Source organism: Trachymyrmex cornetzi, unplaced genomic scaffold (assembly GCF_001594075.2).
Source record: "Trachymyrmex cornetzi isolate Tcor2-1 unplaced genomic scaffold, Tcor1.1 scaffold743, whole genome shotgun sequence".
Lineage (NCBI taxonomy): Eukaryota > Metazoa > Arthropoda > Insecta > Hymenoptera > Formicidae > Trachymyrmex > Trachymyrmex cornetzi.
The window spans coordinates 389,954-411,288 of NW_017300074.1; the positions used below are offsets into that span (position 1 = coordinate 389,954).

The 21,335-nt window shown below is 34.1% G+C and overlaps 1 protein-coding gene across 2 annotated transcripts in view; it reads left to right on the plus strand.

The window, feature by feature from the left end:
* Positions 1 to 21,335, plus strand: part of LOC108767984 (protein FAM151B) — a 35,582-nt gene that overhangs the window by 4,128 nt on the left and 10,119 nt on the right. Inside the window, exon 1 of one of the 2 annotated variants that reach the window (XM_018518152.1) lies at positions 13,322 to 13,599. The exons of the other annotated variant lie outside the window; for it this stretch is intronic. Coding sequence (XP_018373654.1) covers positions 13,551 to 13,599 — 49 coding nt within the window. The 5' untranslated portion in view covers positions 13,322 to 13,550. Of the gene's footprint in view, positions 1 to 13,321; positions 13,600 to 21,335 lie in introns of those variants that run through there. 2 annotated transcript variants of the gene reach the window in all.

The following is a 21,335-nucleotide window of genomic DNA, read 5'->3' on the forward strand; positions in this document are numbered from 1 at the left end:
TTCTTTCTGGAGCAACAAATTAGCAACAAAAGAGCACTAAATTTTTCAATATGTCCGGACCCGATTTGCGCTGGTGGGGGGTCCAGCTTAATAGGGGTCCACTCCACCCGTCAAAAACAGCCGATAAAGAAAATTGTAGCGTATAAATAGCGCATTATTCCATAATTTTTTTATTAAGATTTGGTTGGTGGGGGGGGCCAGCTATAGGTATTGACAAATTAAATTATGAAAATTCTAGTGAATTTGCTCATTTTTGTAAATTTCTCCTCACTTCAAGATACACAATCGACCCCCCGATAAAGCCATTTTTGCCTCCTTAAACGCGAAAAATCGCGTATGTGGACACAGATGGGATCAAGAACCTGGATCTACAGATCGCGATTCAATCGCACTGAATGGTAAACCACTCGACGACTCAAATTCATTAAGGTGCATAATGTATTATTATATTCTCTAAAATAATTATATATATTCTCTAAAGATCTTAGCAAAAATTAATTTGTTGAAAATTGTAAAATAATTTTTTTTTATATATATAAAATTTCAAAGTCATTTTTAAATAACTCACCTTTTGTTTAATTTTAACAACTTAAAAATCACTTTCAAATTTTATAAAAATTTATTTTTACTAAGATCTTTAGAAAATATATATAATAATTTTAGAGAGTATATGTATAATTATTTTATCTAAATTTATGTAACTCTCCTTTTATCTAATTTAAATAAAAAGAGAGTTATAGACTTAAAAATCACTATAAAATTTTATACATTTATTTTTACTAAGATCTTCTTTAGAGAATACATATATAATTATTTTAGAGAGAATATATGTAATTATTGAAATTGAAAATTACTTTAGACAATATATAGGTAATTATTTTATAAAACCATATTATATAGAATATATAATTATTTAAATCATTTTATTTAACAATGATTAAAAAATAATCATTTTTAAATCATTGTCAAATAAAATAATATAAAAACAAGCAAAAAAGGTTAATTTTACACAAATAAAAAATAATATTTACCACAAGGTTGCTCCACCGGTGCCTGATGTCTGTCCCAGACCTCCTCCTCCTCCTCCTCTCAGAATATGATTGACACTCGCGTAACACACTCGCGAATAATAAACTATAATCGCGCGCGGACTATAACTTGAGTCCGATAACTTGAAAGGCACTCCCGAAACGCACGACGCGACGAACCGGCTGCGGTTCGTTCACTTTTCAATCGGCGACGAGGGTACGTTAGCTTCCCCGTTGGATTTTTACACGGAGAGAACCATTTTACTCAATATCTAAAAATTTATCTGGATATACATTCGGATATATCCGAAAATTTTTGGATAGTTGAGAAAAACCGTTCTTTTCGTGTAAATATCCTCTGGGTACTGAGTCCTCCCACCACGTTAAGGTGTCGTACCCGTGAGAGGGAAGATAATCTGAAAAATATAATATATAGCTATTATCTATGTTACTATCCAATTACAGTGCGATCGGTTAACATTTAGAAACGAATATCAAACACACGTCTGCAATTCGTTCTCATTGCGAATTGCAGACGTATGTTTGATATTCGTTTCTAAATGTTAACCGATCGCACAGTAATTGGGTAGTAACATAGATAATAAATGAAATAGGCTAGAGATTAATAAAAAAGATAAATGTTTCTTTTATTACCGATAATTATTTCCAAAATTACGGTTAATTTTTAAAGGGATCATAAACGAAAGGTGTACACAAAAAATTAACTAAATTATTAAACTACATTAATTGTAAAAGCAGGAATTGTGTTATTTGCATGAGAGTATTCGTATTAACATTGCTTTTTTATGACTCGTGTGATACCGTTCGTACAGACAAGTTATATAGCTGTGTGGCGTGCCGCTCTTCTTCACATTTCTTTTTCAAACATATAATAATCGCAAAAAGTGCTAGGTACAATACGAAATGTTGTATTTTATGAATATTCACATAATACGATTACTGGTATGATTAATTATTTATAAATAACAACGTTTCGTATTATATTAGACATGCTATGCGAGAAAGATTTCAAAAAGTAACGTGAAAAAGAGTCGCACGCGACACGGCTACCTACCTGTACGAGCGGTAATTAGGGAATGACTGCGCGGTAACTATACGCATAATTATGACGCGTCGCTCCGTGCCGCCCCGTGCCATCCCCTCCCCAAGGTCGCGCGCCAACCGTCTGTCGAAATATTAACGTTAACGCGTATTACAAAGCAGTAAAATAATCTACTCGTTACGTTAATATTCTCCGATGAATATTACACGATGCTTTATTATACGATTTGTTTTATTTCTTGAATTCGTACGCACACAGCTCATCTATATCTTAGACGGGTATACATAGTCAGAGCTTCACTGAGAAAAATTTCCAGGCTTTATCCGTTCAAAAAGTAACAAACAGATATTTCCGATTGATTTTTATCGGATTTATAAAACTATCCGATCAAATTCATCGGATAGTCCTGTAAATCCGATAAATTTGATCGGATAGTCTTATAAATCCGATCAAAATCAATCGGAAATATCTGTTTGTTATTTTTTGAACGGACATTTTTCTCAGTGTTATATTCAAGACCGTCTTAAATACAATTTTAAGAAGTCACGAATTAGAGGTTCGTATTAGAGTCTTAAGACATTACTTGAAACAGTCTTGAAACAAGAACGGACTATGAATACCGCCCTTAGATATCTCTAAGTTATATATGTAAATGTATAATATGAATTCTACACAGTAAAAAAGAAAATGTTAATTTTAACATTTTTTACATGTCCCAGGAGATCCACTCTAAATTTTAAGTTAAAGTACTCATATTCGTCTTGTGTTATTTATTAATGAACTATAGTAATGTAAAATAATTGACACAATACTTTACATTTATATTTGTTATTTTAACTTTAGGGATGATTTAAAACTAACACATAAAATAAGTAGAGTACATAGAAGAGTAGTTGCAGTAACTCGTAAGAAAATGTTAATAAAACATTTTTGTTCGTATATAAAGCGAATGAAAAAATTCTTAGATGTTAAATTGACTTTGAGATATATAGATTGAATTGATATATTGATTGAAACAATTGTATTAAAACACTCAAAATAATATTCCATTTTTAATTGACATACGCAATTGTTAAGTTAGAAAGGTGACATGAATCTAACACATCAAAATGTTACAAAAATAATAACATATCAGTTGTATGTTGATTTTACATTGAAGTAATAATCAAAATGTGGTAACACAAGAAAAATTCTATACATATGGATGCACGATTTTTTACTGTGTATTTATACTGATTATATTAATTCCAAATTGTTTTATAATTAAAAAAATGTTTGCACTTATTTTTATTTAAAGAATGTACAACTTATTATTAATCTTTATTTGAATGTAAATCATCAAAGAGAGTAATAAAGATTTAGATGTAACTTTTAGTACACTTTATTATACTTTAGTACACTTTAGTATACTTTATTTTTGAGCAACATTACTATTTGAGCATCCTTATATAATTAATCATCAATTTGCGTTCATGAATACCTCATTTTCGTAGATTAATGTGCGGCACCCTCGTGCTACACGTCCGCCTCGCCCCGTGGTCGCCGAGCGCATACCGAAGTGATGACGTAGTCGATCACCGGCGCCGCGCGGCCCTCTCCCCCACGCTTTTCGCCGCGCGACACTTCCCCTCGCTGTTCGGCTGTTGCCAGTGTTGCCCGAGCGCCGTTTAGATACCCAATTATTGCGTATGAAAAATATTCACGGTTTATTCAATTATTCGTATTTCACATGATTTTGACAAACGGGTATCGCCGTACATTTCGCGTTTTGCTTTGTGGCATCTCTAGTACAATCATCTTTTAAACGTAATTAATAATCATTCGCGTAGGATATTTTTGATATTCCAACATTATGTCTCAATTTTCATTATTCTTTTTAATGATTCATACTTAAATAAAGGTTGATAAAATATTCTATATACACAGTAAAAAATCGTGCGTCCATATGTAGAATTTTTCTTGTGTTACCACATTTTGATTATTACTTCAATGTAAAATCAACATACGACTGAGAGATATGTTATTATTTTTGTAATTTTTTGATGTGTTAGATTCATGTCACCTTTCTAACTTAACAATTGCGTATGTCAATTAAAAATGGAATATTATTTTGAGTGTTTTTAACACAATTGTTTCAATTAAACTATATATCTCAAAGTCAATTTAACATCTAAGAATTTTTTTCATTCACATTATACGAACAAAAATGTTTTATTAACATTTTCTTACGAGTTACTGCAACTACTCTTCTATGTACTCTACTTATTTTATATATTAGTTTTAAATCATCCCTAAAGTCAAAATAACAAATACAAATGTAAAGTATTTGTCAATTATTTAACATTACTAGTTCGTTAATAAATAACACAAGACGAATGAGTTACTTTAACTTAAAATTTAGAGTGGATCTCCTGGGACATGTAAAAAATGTTAAAATTAAGATTTTCATTCACCGACATTTGTTATTTGATAAGATCCGCATATTTCCATCTATATTCTTTTTAATATAAAAATATATTGTGATATAAAATTATATTTTTTAACTCCTCCAATACTGTTGAACAAATCTTATTAGCAAAATTCAATAATTAAGTTCCTTATACTACATAATCTATAATCTCTCGACAAGTAAATTATACAAAATCGCTTAAGCCTATCGTTTTAGTATAAGAGAAAGAGAAATGGCGAGAGGGGCGTGGGAGTTTTATCCTTCACAGAAGATCAATTATCGATTTACCTCCCTCGCCTTTATCCCCTTTTTAAAATAACTCGTTCACATTGTAAATGATATAGTGATTATTTGTAAAGATTGAAGCCGAGTTTTAGCAAATAATTTACGCTTTTTCTAGATAGACAGGTGAAAGATAGTCAGACTAACGATTGCGTTCTTAAACTGAGACATTCGCTAAATAAATACGGATACATAAGATTTGCATTGACTGCGTTCAGCAGAGGAAACAGCTTTGCAACTGTTGTAAAATTCTTTAATATGATTGGTCTTGCCCTTAGTTCCTCATTGGATCTAAATGTATAAATCAATCACATTTAAGAATTTTACAACAGTCGCAAAACTGCTTTCTCTGCTGAACGCAACCATTGGGTGCATTCAGTACTACAACCGCTCACTGAGCGCTCAGTGAGCTCTTGCATCTGATTGGCATATTCCATCAGATCTAAAAATATACACCAATTAGATATAAGAGCTCACTGAACGCTCAGTGAACGGTTATAGTATTGAATGCACCCAATGACTGTATTCAACAGAGAAAGCTGATCAATTTATGCTCAGTGATTCTTTAATATGATTGGTTTCTACTCTCAGATCCTGCAGAAAAACTAAAGGCAAGAACCAATCGTCGTATTAAAAAATCACTGGACGCTCACTGATTAGTTTTCTCTGCTGAGCGCAGTCATTATAAATGTTTCTACTTGCGTTTTCCACGCGTGAAAATGTGTGACGGGAGACAATAGAGAAACATCTTTCGTCAATATTCAATTCTCGATGCGTGACAAAATGCGCACACGTGCGTGAAACAAAGCGAAGTAAAGGAGAGACGATGATGGTGGAACACACAAATGCGACGCGGCATGCGGAGATTGTAATACTTGCGACATGCAGATTATTCTCTTCTTTTCTCTTCTTTCCTCTTCTTTTTTCCTCTTTTTTTTTCCTTCTCATGATGCAGCTAAGCCGCTTACCATCGCGCGAGTCGCACGTGCGCGTAACGCGGGCGACCTGAAATCACGTATTTAAAGCGATGCATACGCAATTGTTGACTCTGAATGTTGAATACGCAAACAAGCCGCTAAACAAACACGTCGCAGTCGACGAGTTACGACGGAGCGAGATGCGCAAAGCGAGGGATTTTAGAAGCTGAACAAGATATCCGCACGAATTCCGGCAGATCGATGGCAAATAATACGCAAATTATCGAAGATCGTAAAGCATTTTCGAATGTTATTTCACAAGATGAGATCGTTTACGGTTTGCATTCGCGCGTGATAAAGCAATGAAAATAACATTACGTTCAAAGAATTGAAATAATACCTTGCGACTATCTCTCTCGTGTCGCATTATCAGCATCACGATAGAACGTATCATTTGCACAATTGAAGACGTAATGCTACGTTATAACGCTCGTTCCATTAATTAATTAATTAATTAGTGAGGAATTAAAACGTTCCGCCACGAAGAGGGATCGAAATAAAAACTGGCAAGAAATGCTTCATCTACCGTAAGGATTCCACATCGATCGATTCGCTTGATAGTATCTAATAGATGCTATCAAGCTCGGAAACGTCAGACGATTTGACACTTCGAACAGTTCGAATCTCAAGTTCGAACGTTAAATAGTTCGGACTGAATGTCTGTTCGAACTATTTTAACCCACTTCAGAGCTGAAAGTTCGAATTTATTACATTTCGAACTCAGACATCACAAATCGTAATCAATCTGAATATGTTCAGGATGGCTTGGGATATTTGTAGGACGATCAATAAATATAGGAATTTTATTTAAATTTAATATGCATATTCAATTACACTAAGTTATATGTATTGTGACGTTATTGTACATGTGTAATAACTTTCCTAATGTGACGGGTTGAAAAAATCGAAAATTTTTTTTAAATGTAAAAAAGACGTTTGAGTGTAGTAAAAAAACGAAAAAAATTATTTCTGGTAAACTAATATGCTAAATAATATTAATATACATATATATATATATATATAAATAGATATATATATATTATTTATATTAATATTAATATTCTCACACGTGACTTTTTCTTTTTGACATTTTTGTAATGTTTGTATATTCAGATCTCGTGAGAAACGGCTCTTTTGTTTCCAAAGCATACTATATTTGTTTATTGTCCGAACCATCCGAACTTCAGACATAACGAATTGACATTTCATACTGATCACTGCTTAAGTTCGAACTGTTCGAACTGTCCGAAATATTCGAATTAGATGCTCATTTTCAACTTCGAACTATTCGAATAGATCGAACATTCAACATGCTCGAATCTTTTGTCTGAGCCCTAGTATCTATCTATATTAATAAAATCATGAAACGCGGAATGGCTCGAGAATGTGGCAGACTGTCGAAAGACTCGGCTTCTCTGAATTCTGTCGTATCTTTTGTTTTTCCGCACCGGCGAGTGAAATCTGCGATGGGATTAGCATACGGACGAAAATTGGAACGTCTCATTGTCACGTCTGTCGTCACGGAACGTTCTTTTTAAAGCGGATGTACAGCAAACTCGTCTCCTCGAGACGACGAAATAAAAAGAATTGTAGTCTCGAGCGACAAAGGATAGCGTTCGTTATTGTCTCACACGGAAACATTTGTATCTCTATTGTATCTTATCACAGTGTTAAATCATGGCTCAGTCGAAAGATAGAGACATAAAAAAATTGGAAGATGCATTAACAATTCTTAGAGAAAACAGAATTTATATGGTTGTTGAGTAAGCGACTCGAGAATGACTCAGTTGACATCAGTTAAAAGTAACATAACATCTATATCAGTGTTGGAATGGATCCGTTTAAAAGGTGTCTAATTATAGGTATAAGTATTGTGTGGAAAAAGTATTTAAATATAAGTACAGATACATTTTTTTATAATTACGTAAGTATAGATACCGATACAAGAAAAAAGTATCCGAAAAATTAGGTACTTTTTAGATACTTAAAAAAGGAAGAAAAGAAAAATGAAAACAATTTAGTACAAAATGAGTACTAAAAATTTCGATAGGTCCGATTTGATTCTGCACTGAAAAAAAAGTCTAGTTATAGCTATCAAATACTGAGTAAAATAGTTTCAACTAAATGTTGAGGTAATATAACTAAACATAAGTTTACCTTTACAAATATTTAGTAAATATTACTAAACAGTATTACCAACGGTAATACTTACTATATATTTGTAAAAGTAAACTTATGTTTAGTTATATTACCTCAACATTTAGTTGGAACTATTTCACTCAATATTTAATAGCTATAACTAGACTTTTTTTTCAGTGTGCTGATTTGGTCCTGCTAGCTTTATAGAGCTATATTTTTGTAGTTATTCAAACCGCGCAGTTTGAATAACTACAAAAATATGGTATATATGCATGTACATATATAAGATATAGATGTGAATTATTTAGGCATTAAGAAGATCTAGCTTTGACCGTTATAGGCTTGAATATGCTTATACTTAATATAGATGTTATATCGACTTGGGTCTTTCTACGTAAGTCGAACATTTTCAAGACTTGCGAGAGATCGCTTCACAAACATTATTACAAAGAACTTTGGAAAACGGATATGTCTGACTTGACGTGACAGCCGGAAAGATTAAAAATATAGGAATACTTTCTAAGTACTAATCGAATGTTCCTCCCTCGTAATAGTCGTAATTGAAATAATGATCCATTAAGCTTATTAAAGTTGACTGTTATGAACATTAAATACAGCGTTCTCGACTATTCTAAAAACAAAATTGCACGAACATGCACGTGTACCTTTATTCTTTTTTCATTCATACATTAACTGCGCTGTTCCGAGTGCACTATCAAATGAAGCAAGAGTGTAATCAATGACGCATACTGGCTTGTTATGTCCCTCGAACGAACTTCGAGCAAATATTACCTACGGCGTCTACGCGATAACGAGATCTATAAGAGGAAGAAATATCTGAAGGACGAGAAGATGTTACTTCTAAACGGCACAAAAGGGCCGCAATTCCAGCGCTAAATAAATAAGCCGCCCTTCTGCAAAAATGGCGTGTCGTTCGTTTCGTGAAATTAACTCATTAACACCGCTGACCCGTCATGCCAATTTATACACGAACAATAATTACGTTTATGCCCCTTGCAAACGGATATCGTTAAGGGAACAATATGTCTGAGTCTTTGATTAATTACGAACATATTCTAAATGAATAATATTGCTAAACGTAGACTGTGGAGATTGGAAAATTCATGAATATGTAGAACGCACGATTGAATATTTAATTAATTTTATTTAAATTAAAATTGTATGTGTACTTAAAAAATTTAACTTTTATCTCATTGTGCAGAAAATTATGACTGTATTTTCATTACTATCGCTGTGTTTTCATTATCATTGCATAATTACTGCGGCTTCCTTATTAGAAATGAAATACCACACGATGATTTATTGGAGCATTTCAAATATATAATTAAACAGTCATGAATTGCGTGCTGGACACCAAGGAGCAATTAAACATGAATTCAATAAAACACTCGGAGTGTCATTCTGTAAATTGTTCTTGCCAGCATAGCAAGACGATAAGAGCCATTATTTTTCTACAAAATATTACGTGTCTGACATGTCGCATAAACTTGTTATACGATACAGCTCGATGATTCAAGATAACGTCATAAATAACATTTGATGCCAAGAAATGCAGTGTTTTAATAATCGTGTCTAGAAAAGATGATGATCGCTCTACCTGATTTCTCAGAATTCCGCTGATTCGCAACGATTTTATCATCTTTTGTGCCAACAAGAGTAATTTATAGAGTGACGATTTCTCGTTTATGAACCGTTTATGTGTAATGCTTTGAATATTCGCCGAAACATGCTAGTTTGAATAATTAAAACAATTGTGATAAATGAATAAAATAAAGGAAATGAGTATGCTGCTTTTTAGAGAGAGTCAAATAACAGTAAGATAAGAAAATTGACCAACTTCGTTCACAATACGTATTGATTTTTTGAAAAAGTGAATTATTAATACTACAATCTGTACTGTTAAATAATGTCAAATTATACTCAATCTGAGTTATTTAGAATCATTTTTATAGGTTGCCATTGTTCCTATTTAATATGTCAATTTAATTAAAATAATAAAGTTAAACAATTTAACTGAAGAAAATGTATTGAATTTAATTTATTATTTACTAACAAGGGAAAGAGCTATATTGTAAAAATGATATAAAAAATAAAATCTAACGTTATTAGTCGAAAGATCACACGTTTGAAATAGGTATTCTAGATAATCGAATCTTGGAATTCTGTACCCGAGTTAGGCCGGAACGCGTTTTAATTTAGATAATAAAAATACTTTGAAGCAATGCACTTTCGAAAAAAGTTTCAAATAAAAGTTGTAGAGTTTGAAGAAGATCATACTTTTTCCATAGAATACAAATTTATAATAGAACAGACGTTTCTCCATTGAAAAAATTATCCTGGGCCTATTGTGTCCATAGTGGACCTTGGATCCAAAATCTAAGTAACATCTGATGAGTTACTTAGAGCCCTATTCAAATCCTACAGCTTTCAATTTTTTTCTTCATAGTTTTCGAGATATTTTGATACCTAAGTTAAAATGACTAAACATGTTTCCCAGTCTAAGGCCCAATTTCTTCACCTCTAGATAACTTTATCCAGAAGATACTTCCATTGTATTCTGGGAGATATCTCTTATTTCTTTTATATCACTTTCTCAATACAGCTCATTCTCTTGTAAGTGCATATGTTAATACTGTGCAGGCCGAGTAGTACGCGATAAGAACTAAAATGACGTGCAATGTGGCATCATCGTCCTTTAAAGTGTTAATAGTCTCAGTTGTTTACTTCGAAACTAACCACAAAAATGAATTAATTTGTGTTTTAATACGTATGATATAATAGTTGTTTTTCTGCTATCTAACAGTGCATATGAAAGAAAATATTGAATGTTCTTTTCAATTATACAGGGTATCTTATAACTATCGCATTTTCTCTTAAGAACGTATCCTTGAGGTAATTTTGAGACAAAAATTCTAATATAAAAATATCGAGGCTACAATAGTTTTTGAATTATAATTGGTTAAAGATAATTTATAATTCAAAAACTATTAGTCTCGATATATATATTTTCGTATAAGGATTTTCGTCTTAGAGTGTTCAAAAGAATCCAGAAATAATAACAGAGGCTATAAAAGTAAAATGGTTTTTATTTATAAGTATTTAAAAGTTAGCTTATAATTGAAAAAAATTATTGTAGTCTCGATATTTTCGTATTAGGATTTTCGTCTCAAAATTATATCAAGAATACGTCCTTAAGAGGAAATGCGATAGTTGTGAGACACCCTGTATATATACTCTTCTTTTGTATATATATTCTTCTTTCTGCGTTTGTATATTTAATGAAAAAAGTTACGTGGCGTAAAAGAAAACTGGAGACACTGTCGTGTCTCCAGATGACACAGATCTGAAAATTTCGGTGAATTTTGAAAGTTTTACCAGATCGATGCTGAAAACGCCCTTATTCCCTTCGGTTGTGAACCCTCGGCAGATGTTTCACCCCACCATGCAGCCAAGAACGACCCCCGTTGCATTTATGGATTCTGTACCCGAACACATGTTAGGCGTAGCCACAGGGAACTATACGGCGTAAAACAACACGTGATAACAACGCGAACGTTTCATTGTGCTTATAACGCGCAAACTGTTGGACTCCTGTCCTTTCAGAAACCCCATCCAAAACTTTAATCGATTAAGTCGCATAAGAGTAACGCTTTTAACGCGTCGCCTAATTGAATGTGCTGTTAATAATAAAACGTCATACTTATCAACGCGATTAATTAAAGCTTTTATTGTTTGATCGATTTCTCGTGTTTTCGAAGTTCCCATACAAATTTCATTTCACGAAGCTTGACGCCTGAGAATATTGCCTGTCGCAGCAGTCTTATAACAGCAACAATCAGACATGATTATTTAAATTATTTAATAATCGCAAATGAAATAGATACATACATCATTTTACATTACGCCTGTTATAATATATTAAAAAGTATTTCAGGATATGTTTTATACATTATATATAACACAAAAGACTTCATAGACTGCAACCGTATATATTTTTTTAATACAGCTTTTACTTTCTTTTCTATTGCACAATATGACGTCTTGGAGTGTTGCTTATCATAACAACAACGAGGATAATATGATTACTTAAATTATTTAATAATCGTAAATGAAATACATACACGATTATTTACTTTAGATTACATTGGCATCGCACATTACAAGGTATTTCAAGATATACTTTATACATTTCATACAACAGGAAATATTATATAAATTACAATCGTACATTTGATTTTTTAAATACAGCTGTTACTTTTTTATCGCACAATATAATGTCTAGGGAATAGTATCATAATAACAACAATAAAAAAAAACAAAATAATTATTTAAATTACTTAATAACCGTAAATTAAATACGTACATCGCATACACGGTTTACTTTAATTAAATTGCGCTATGTTACACATTAAAAGGTATTTCAGGATGCTTTGTGCGTTATATACAACAGGAAAGACTATATAAATTTGCAATCGTCAGGTGATTATTTTAATTTTTACTTTCTTTTCTATTACAGAATACAAGTATGCATATTTATGTTATGTTAGTCGCATGATTTTCTATTTCATTTATATAGAATAGGATAAAGCCGTTACATTCAACATATAGTCCAACGACGTAGACATCCTCAGGTAAAAGACCGTGGGCACCGTTCAAAAATCTTGAAATACCTAGAATATGGCGGACCAAAGGCGGACCTTAGGGTATGATAGAATGATACGTGAGTTAGAATAAGATATCTTATTCTAACTCACGTATCTCATTCTACCTATCTCATTTTATCATTTTAAACACCGCCCTGAACATGGCGGACCAAACGGACCAATCAAAAATTGTCTAAACGGTGTTCAAACCGCCGTCGAGGACTCCAGTTCAACGGACAGTGAAAGGGTGTCCGAAAAGAAAAACCGGATCTTGTTTTTCTTCTGTTACATACAGAGAGCGTTTTCAGCCCTGGGATGTTCGCTTCACAGCATCCGCGTGACAAGCGGTCTACCTGTCTGCAGGCTCGATATTTCCGCAATAGCACGTTCCCCCTTCTAATTGTGCAAGTACGACGTCGGCGACGATCTATCGTGTACGGAAATCCCGCGCGGCGCCGAGGCCGTGATAAGAACCGTCTGCGATAAGAACGAGAACGGATCCTTCGTAACCCTTGCATCTCGAATCGACTATCCGTGCGTCACCCTTCCGCCTGCGTTCCGCACTCTTTCCCCTGTCGTCGTCCCTCGTCCGCGTTTTGCGATTCGTGACTTCGAAACAAGGCCCTCCCCGTCCCCGGAGATATGGCGGCAAAGCACGTGTGTACCGGCGCGGCGTTGCGGCGCCGCGAAATATGACCGACGGTCTGTATGTGCCATTACGCGCGCCTGGATTTCGACGATCGGTCGACCGCTAGTGCTCCGCTCCTGTGGAGACAGTCAAGTCAGTCGTTTCGAAGCTGCCGAGTTGACCGGGTCGAGAGCCGTGGAAAGCCGCGTCGATCTAGGCTGTGTGTTCCTCTATCTCTCTCTGGAACCATCACTTCTCTCTCAGGTCTACTCGTCCCTTCCTTTGTTAGCCACCCCATCGAAATTTCGAGGGCGAGAACCATGGCGAATATCACGATTCTGACGATTGCACTGTTGGCGTTGGTGATCCGTAAGTTGAATATAACGCAGCCGTTTTATAATTCAGAACTGGGTTATTCGAACGAGACGTTTTTCAGTGAATCTTTAAACAAATCCAATACTGGCCAATAAAAATATTAAAAGACGGTAATTAATTATTTATTTGAAGTATTAAGAGCAATGTTGTTCAGTATTCCAAATAAGTAATCAATTACTATCTTTCGATAATAAATCAGCTAGTATTAGATTACCGTAAGGAAAGGGGATAAATGTTCTACTTTATCGTGCTTCAAAAATAAATGACGGATTTTTATTGTGGGACAAAGGTCGCTTTTTCTTGGAGTCAGTTATTAGCGAATAATTTCAACTCGTGTTATTTTATTTGTTAAGAAAATATTGAGAGATATATGCGATAATATATTATTAAAGCCAGAGCTTCGTTTATTATTCTGAATAGAAACAGTATTCTATACGTTATTCTGATAATAAGAAATATTATTAAGATAAATGTTGGTTCATAGAAATATATTAGAGACTCGGTCTCAAGCGACAATATACGTGGCGCAAACCTAGTTTGTTGACAGTTCGCTTATGTTAGAACATAACAGCCGTTACGTTCAGGCAGGAGAACATAAATCACCGTGCGAGAATGGTCTTGGTCGCTGGCAAGCAGTTCGAAACATAGCTCCGCAAAACCGAACGTTGTGTATCGATCCTATTTTAAAGCCACATCCTGTACGACGGTTACGAGTCTGACACTCAGCAGATCGTGATATCGAGATCTGAAGTATCTTTCTCGACCGCGACGTCGTAAAACGTGGCCTCGCCTCGTGCATCGAAAAACCAAACGCTCCTCTAATAGACGTATCGATTTTCTTTTTTTGTCGCGCCGCTTCTCCTCGCCTGTCCATCAGAAGAAAGAGCTTCTCCGAGTGTTAAGTCGTGTGAGTAAAGTAAAGTTTACGTTCGGGCGAAGGTGGGTGGAGTTTTCAAAGCCGAGACTTAGTGACGTAGTCCTGCGTTAGGAATTCTTTTCAATGATGCACAACCTTTTTATCGAGTCGTTTTCAAAGGGCCATTTTTTAACAGCCATTTTCAGAAATAGATAATATCTTGCAGGTCGCATAATGTTCATTTTGTTTGTAAAAAATGGAAAATGTTATTTTATATTTTCGATTATGAACTGGCGAGCTGTTAAAAATTCACAGACAGGTCGCAGGTTGCGCATTACTGCTTTGTTCAATTTTACAAGTGGAAATCAGATAAAGTTCGAAAAATTCTCCCGCGACGAGACAATGAAATCGACGTGGATCGTTGTAAGCTTGGACGAGCGAATCGCTCAGTGGATCGTGACTTTACGATCGAAGCTTTTTATAGATCACGTCGATTCAAATATCCTGGCATGTTCGACGTCGCGACGAGCAAATGAATAATTTCAATGGAAAGCCATTTCTTCACGCAGAACAGAAAGTTTTGCAGTTTTAATTAGTTTGCGATATACAATGCCTCAATTAGAGATGAACAGGCGAGAGTTTACGGAATACAATAACGAGGTCTGAGATAAAGGAATGGTGACAGCAACTTCAGTTAACGCCGATTGTAATCAATTACGAGGGTCAAATCGAAAGTAATAAACAACAGTTTTTTTATAAATTGAAATTTTATGTTATTGGAAAATCAAACAAACCATTTTAATCCACATTTTAATTTAATTAATTTAATATTCTAATCCCAATTTCTTCGTATATATTTTTCCCGCCATTCTAGAAGTTTGAATATTCCTTTGTAGAAAATTCCCTTTCGTCCTACTGCTCGAAGTGATGCGCTACTTTGGGACGTATCGTTAGTCTCACATCCTTCACCAAACCAAAGAATGTAATCGGAGGGTGCCGAAGCGAGACTGTAGGAGGGGACAAGGAAGAATTTTTCCTACCCCATTTTCTCAATATGTGTGAGGTCAATGAACGGAGTTGGGGCCGAGTGTTAGTATTGCAGGATGATCTACCTTCCAGGAGAAGGTTGGCCAACGTTACAAAATGATGGAGGCTATCCATAAAATAACGCCACTGTCTTCGGACAATAAAACAGAGCTCCACCGCAAGGGAATATTCAAACTTTTAGAATAGTGAGAAAGAACTGTATAAGAAAAGGGATTATGTAAAGAAATAAAAGATTATAGATTAAAATGACATCGGTCTTTAATTTTAAAAAATTCTAATTTTTTACAAATTGTTGCTCATTACTTTCGCATTGAAAAGAAATATTCTAAATTTTAGTAGATCATTTATTTAAATAGTATCAATTAATATTTACTAAATATAATGATGTATTCATTTGATACAAGAACCATTAATTTAATTTAATAATAATTTTTTGATTAATTATTTATTTACTGTAAGTAAATGTTTAGTTGGCACTATTCAAATAAATATTTATTAAAATTTAGTACATTTCTTCTCAGTGTATTATTCTCGTAAATTTTCTTTCACTCACATATCTCTCTGCTGTTACATCACGACAGGATTTCCCGAGAGATGAATTTAATCTTTGCTTTGTATCAACTCCTGCAAACTGAGAGAATAGTTTATAGAATTTAAAGGAAATAGAACGATGACATATAATATATCCTCTTCATCTCGATCCGTCCCTCAATCGATCGCTAATAATAATCTCACGGTGACGCACGTCGGTCGACATATATATCCGCATGCTCGATCAGCCTTTAGCGTCTTACATTAAATTAACCCTTAATTTTAACCGTCGCTCAATTGCGCGAGAGAGGCACATTATCAATTAATCCCGGGACACACACACATAGAGATAATATTTAGCGTAAACGATCAACGCGCGTCGCTTCCTTCCATTCGTTCCTTCCTGCTTTTATCTCCGTATACGTAAGTAGGTCATAAGATCTATTACATATTTTTTTCAATTTCTTCGTTTTGTCTTCGAGAAAATACTTGTCTCTCATTTCTGATATGCAAACAGTGTGAATCGACTGATCTGTCAACGAAACAATTACGTGATCGTTTGCTATTCAAGTGAGAACAAATATTTTTCAAATACATTTTCTCGTTGTGTCAATACCTGTCGCTAGAAGGGAGGGCAAATTGGTACTCTCAAAGCATACGATCGGATAGCTACGCTAACACGGCTGTTGCTTATAAAGCGTCCGCAAAAATAGATTAACGCCGTGACCATGGCGATGGTGGCATGTAACTTACATACCGTGCAAAAATAGTACGAAAATAAACTGTTTTTAGCACACCTTTGCTTGTCCTGCACGCCCGCGGTTTATGTGGTAAGCGCACAGGAAGATATAAAAATAACAAGGCTGGTGTAATTTCTTCTAGTCGGAAATTCCGATCGCAAAATTTCAAAGCAATCCAATAATGAAAAACGTAAGTTGCCGTATAAAAATAGGATGTTTTTCTTTAAGACCGAAGAATATGTATACTTTTTTCGAGGACACTACTGATAAAGATAAAAACAACCGCGTGACACACATGAACAATTAGCGTATTATAGTTATCATTTACTGACTAGTTTTGACCTGGCTAGTTTCTAGCTAATTGTTAACCGGTTCTTCCCAACCAATATTTTCTGACCACTTACTGTGGGTACTTACAGTAAATTTAAAAATGGTAAAAAATTTCTGGACACAATAACCAGTTTCATCTAGATATTTTTTTATTTGAGTACTATTAAATATCAAAGGAGCGATGGTATCCTGATTCCTTGAGTTACATAATGGTTTGTTAATTTTGAACTTATGCGTGTCAAAATGTAAATCAATTTATTTCTGTGATTAATTCTGAAGTAAACAACGTTCACGTTAGCGTATACAATTAGGAAATAATAAATGAAATTTATATCAAATTTAATATTTTTTTTTTAATTAATTGTTTAATTCCATTATTATAGTCCATTAAATTAATGATATACAAATTAGGAGCAATGGCGACTCATAGAAATAATTTAAAAAAATTTAAATTGGATATAATTTAATATTATGAATTTAATAGTAGTGTAAAAAAGATTAAAACTTTTTTTCGTGATGTGTTTCTCGTTACAAAAATAAATGATGTAAACAGAATGAGCAGCTAGACGACAATTACAATAGTTTAGCTGTTTATTAACGATCTTGCATATATTTGTGAAATTTACAACTTAAGACAATTGTACATGATTCCGCGATTTCAAAACGTCAAAAAATGCTCGTATCGTGCGGAAATCTCGTTATGATCTGTATATTGCTATTATAATAAATATCTCAACATTATAATTATAAATAATTTACAAACAATATTGATTTATTACATATCGTAAACCATCATGACTATACTTGCGCAGGTATAAACATCAACGTGGAAATGATAACATTAAATGTTCGCATATTACATTTCGCTGTAACAGCAAAACACATTTACTAACAGTGATGAGAAGCAAAATTGCTTTGGTCATTGATTATACAAAGTGAACGGAGGGAGTATAATGACTCGTCGTAAATAATTATATCAAGACGCTAACAATGAAAAAAGGCACAACAAACCTCGGCATTGGATCGCCATGTAATTTTTACGCAGCGTGTGCAAAGAAATTTCGCGACACGATGTTTAAACGCCTGAATTCTTTGCAAACTAATTATCAAGGAATACTTATCCGAAATAGAACAGAATCTCTTTAGTATCATGTGACGTTATAATTTATTTATTGACTCACGTTTTTTTATCATTTCGATAAAGGAAATACATTTTGTATGCAGAGATATCTATACGCATGAAGATAGAATTTTGTTCTTATCTGAAGCAAAGGAACTGGTCGTGAGTCATTGGTCGCAGCGTCGTCATTTAACATTACCTGCATAGAACTCGCTCGAAATAATAGTCTACATAAAATCGAAAAAAATGCTCTGATAAAAACATGTTTATCCATGATAAGCGGAGCAGAGCACTCATCGTTTGGCTGTATGCTGCAGCTGTAGTGCAAGTGATACACTTGCACTTCTCCCTGTATCTGACGAGCATATCCGAGCTGACGTGAATTCGACTGAGATATAATAGATATAATAGATTGGAAATTTTCTCCGGCTTCATAAATACGGTCGTTGACTTTAGCAATAAGAGTAACAACGCTAACGAATCGATTATGTGAATCTACGCTCGAGCGTAAACTATTGAAATCGGAACAAAATCGTCGTTGCGTGAGAACCGGTATGGGCCGTTGAACAAAAAGATTCTTTATAGAAAGAAATATAAAAATGTTTTGAATGCTCCTTTTATGCAAGCACATTTAAACAGTGCAGTATGCTATAAAACGATGAAATGTGAATTTATTCAATATAACCGTGCTTTTTTCTATTTTTTGCATACAAGGTAAAAATAATTTAACATCAAATTATCCGTACTGTCTCATATTTTCATCTAGTTGCAACCGAAAAAGAATCACCTGAATTTATTACTACGCGTGTACAACGTTTGAATTTGTCAGGTAACTATATCTTAAATAATTAATCGGTTTGTTCGACAAAGTGAGATTTAGTATCAAACACGATATCAATATCCTATGCGTGCCCGAGATCAAATTCTAAAACTTTATCAAACTTTTACGCTCGAAATCAACAACAAAAATTTTTTTGTTTAACCTTAGTCGATCTTTATAAATACTTTTTACTTCAATTTTTGTATTATATTAACATTACAATATGATGCAAGCATAAAGTATTATATTAACATTACAATATGATACAAACATATACAGGACACAGCACGTACTCCGAAAATCAATCGATGTATCTGCAAGTTAAATTAGTATTCGTCGTGTTACTCTACAACAGTATTGAATACATTTTGTCGCGTAAATTCGCAAAACGGTCCGTTGCATTGAAGTTCATTGTAGCATGCGAATGCATGTTAACCATGGTTAACATCTACTGATGCCAAAGTGCTTCTGACACTACCAGAATCTTGCGCGAGAGAATTTGATAGATATTGGAATAATTAAATTTCACTTTTATTAAAATAAATTAACTTTGATCTCTATTTAACTCATCTTTATCTTTTTCTTATTCTTAGAACTAGAAAAAGATAAACAGTAAGTAAAATCGAGATAAGCTCTATATTAATAGAAATGGACATTAGAGAAGGACGCGCGATATATCACACTTTACCTAAAAATATACACTTGCCAGTTTAAACAGCTCGAAGTGTGACAAGTGACTAATCAGCTATTCATCGTACAGTACACTGAAAGAAAAGATTGGCTGCTGCAGCAAATTACATGGTAAAATATGGCATAGCATTTTTAGTTGATTGCAACAGCCAATTTTTGGATGCTGCAGCCAATTGTTGGTTGTGTTAGCCTATTCGCAATGTCAGTATATTCGATTGGCTAACGCAACCAAACATTGATTGCTACAGCCAATTAAAAATGCTATGCCATATTTAACCATCTAATTTGTTGCAGTAACCAATCTTTTCTTTCAGTATATGCGTTAGTTGTTATCATCAATTTAATATTACATTTGTGTGGTCTCATGACATACATAAATCATTCCTCGATTCGCAGTTTGTGTCATGGAATCATACTTGAAAAAAAGTCTTGTTGCATTAATTAGAATTCTTCCAGATTCAACCAGACAGGTACAAATCGGATAATTACAGTTAAACCTATCAAATATTCTAGTCGAGATAACCACACATTCAATTACGATAAAACCAGAATTCTGATTCGTATGATTAAAATTCGTCTTATTTGTACTTCTTGTTGATTGCAGAACATTTATCTTAGTACAATAATCACACATTATACAGTTCATAATGATCTTTAACATCTAAAACTTTATTTCTCGTCTTGGAAGGTAATCAAATCGATCAAGTCATAAATTGTCATTACGTGAACAATTATTTAAAATCGAGAATTTAAATACATTGATTTCGAAGAATACAATTTAGAGATAAAAATTAAAAAGCTATATGATTTTTCTGTGTTCTGTTTACAAAGATTAGAAATACCGGATACATCAAAAAAGTTTCTAATTCTCATGAAAGTTTCAGATAATTCGCGGCCTAATCTGATTCCCCATATAGAGCTAAACTAGCTGACGCGAAATTCTGTTACGCAAATTCGAGATATCAAACTTCGTTCAAAGTTCCAAATTGCTGTTCTCAACCAGTCGATTCTCACCTTAATCGAGACTTAAGTTCCGCGGTAAAACGCGGCCATAAGTCACGCTTTGTCAGCCGGCTGACTATAATTGTAAGGCAAAACCCGCTCTCAGGATTCGCCTCGCCGGCGAAACAATTCGAGTCATCGAAAGCGTGTTCTAAACGGAAGAGAGATCGGCAGTAGTCGCGGTTATTTGCAAACTCTACGGAGCGTAGTAACGCGTGAAAGATGCTTTTATCAGCCTACGCGGGCATCGGATTCTCTTATATCGCGAAAGGCGGCCACGTTGATGATGCTCGTTCGCGGAGCTGGAAACCTGACTCGATATCCCCTGCATCCTCGTCATATCCTTATGATACGTCGCATCGGTGTACACGCTAAGAAAATACGTACCGCGATAAAGTGTCGCTCGAAACGTTGCGCAGCTGAAGGACAGTCGATATACAGTTTATGACATTCTCCGATGAAACAAACATGATAAGACTCGACGTTTAGTTTATAAATATCGAAAATTGCTTAAACAAAATTTGACGTGGAACAGGAAGGAAATATTTTATAATCATTTCATTTCCTACACTCTAAAAAATATCATCAGTGTGA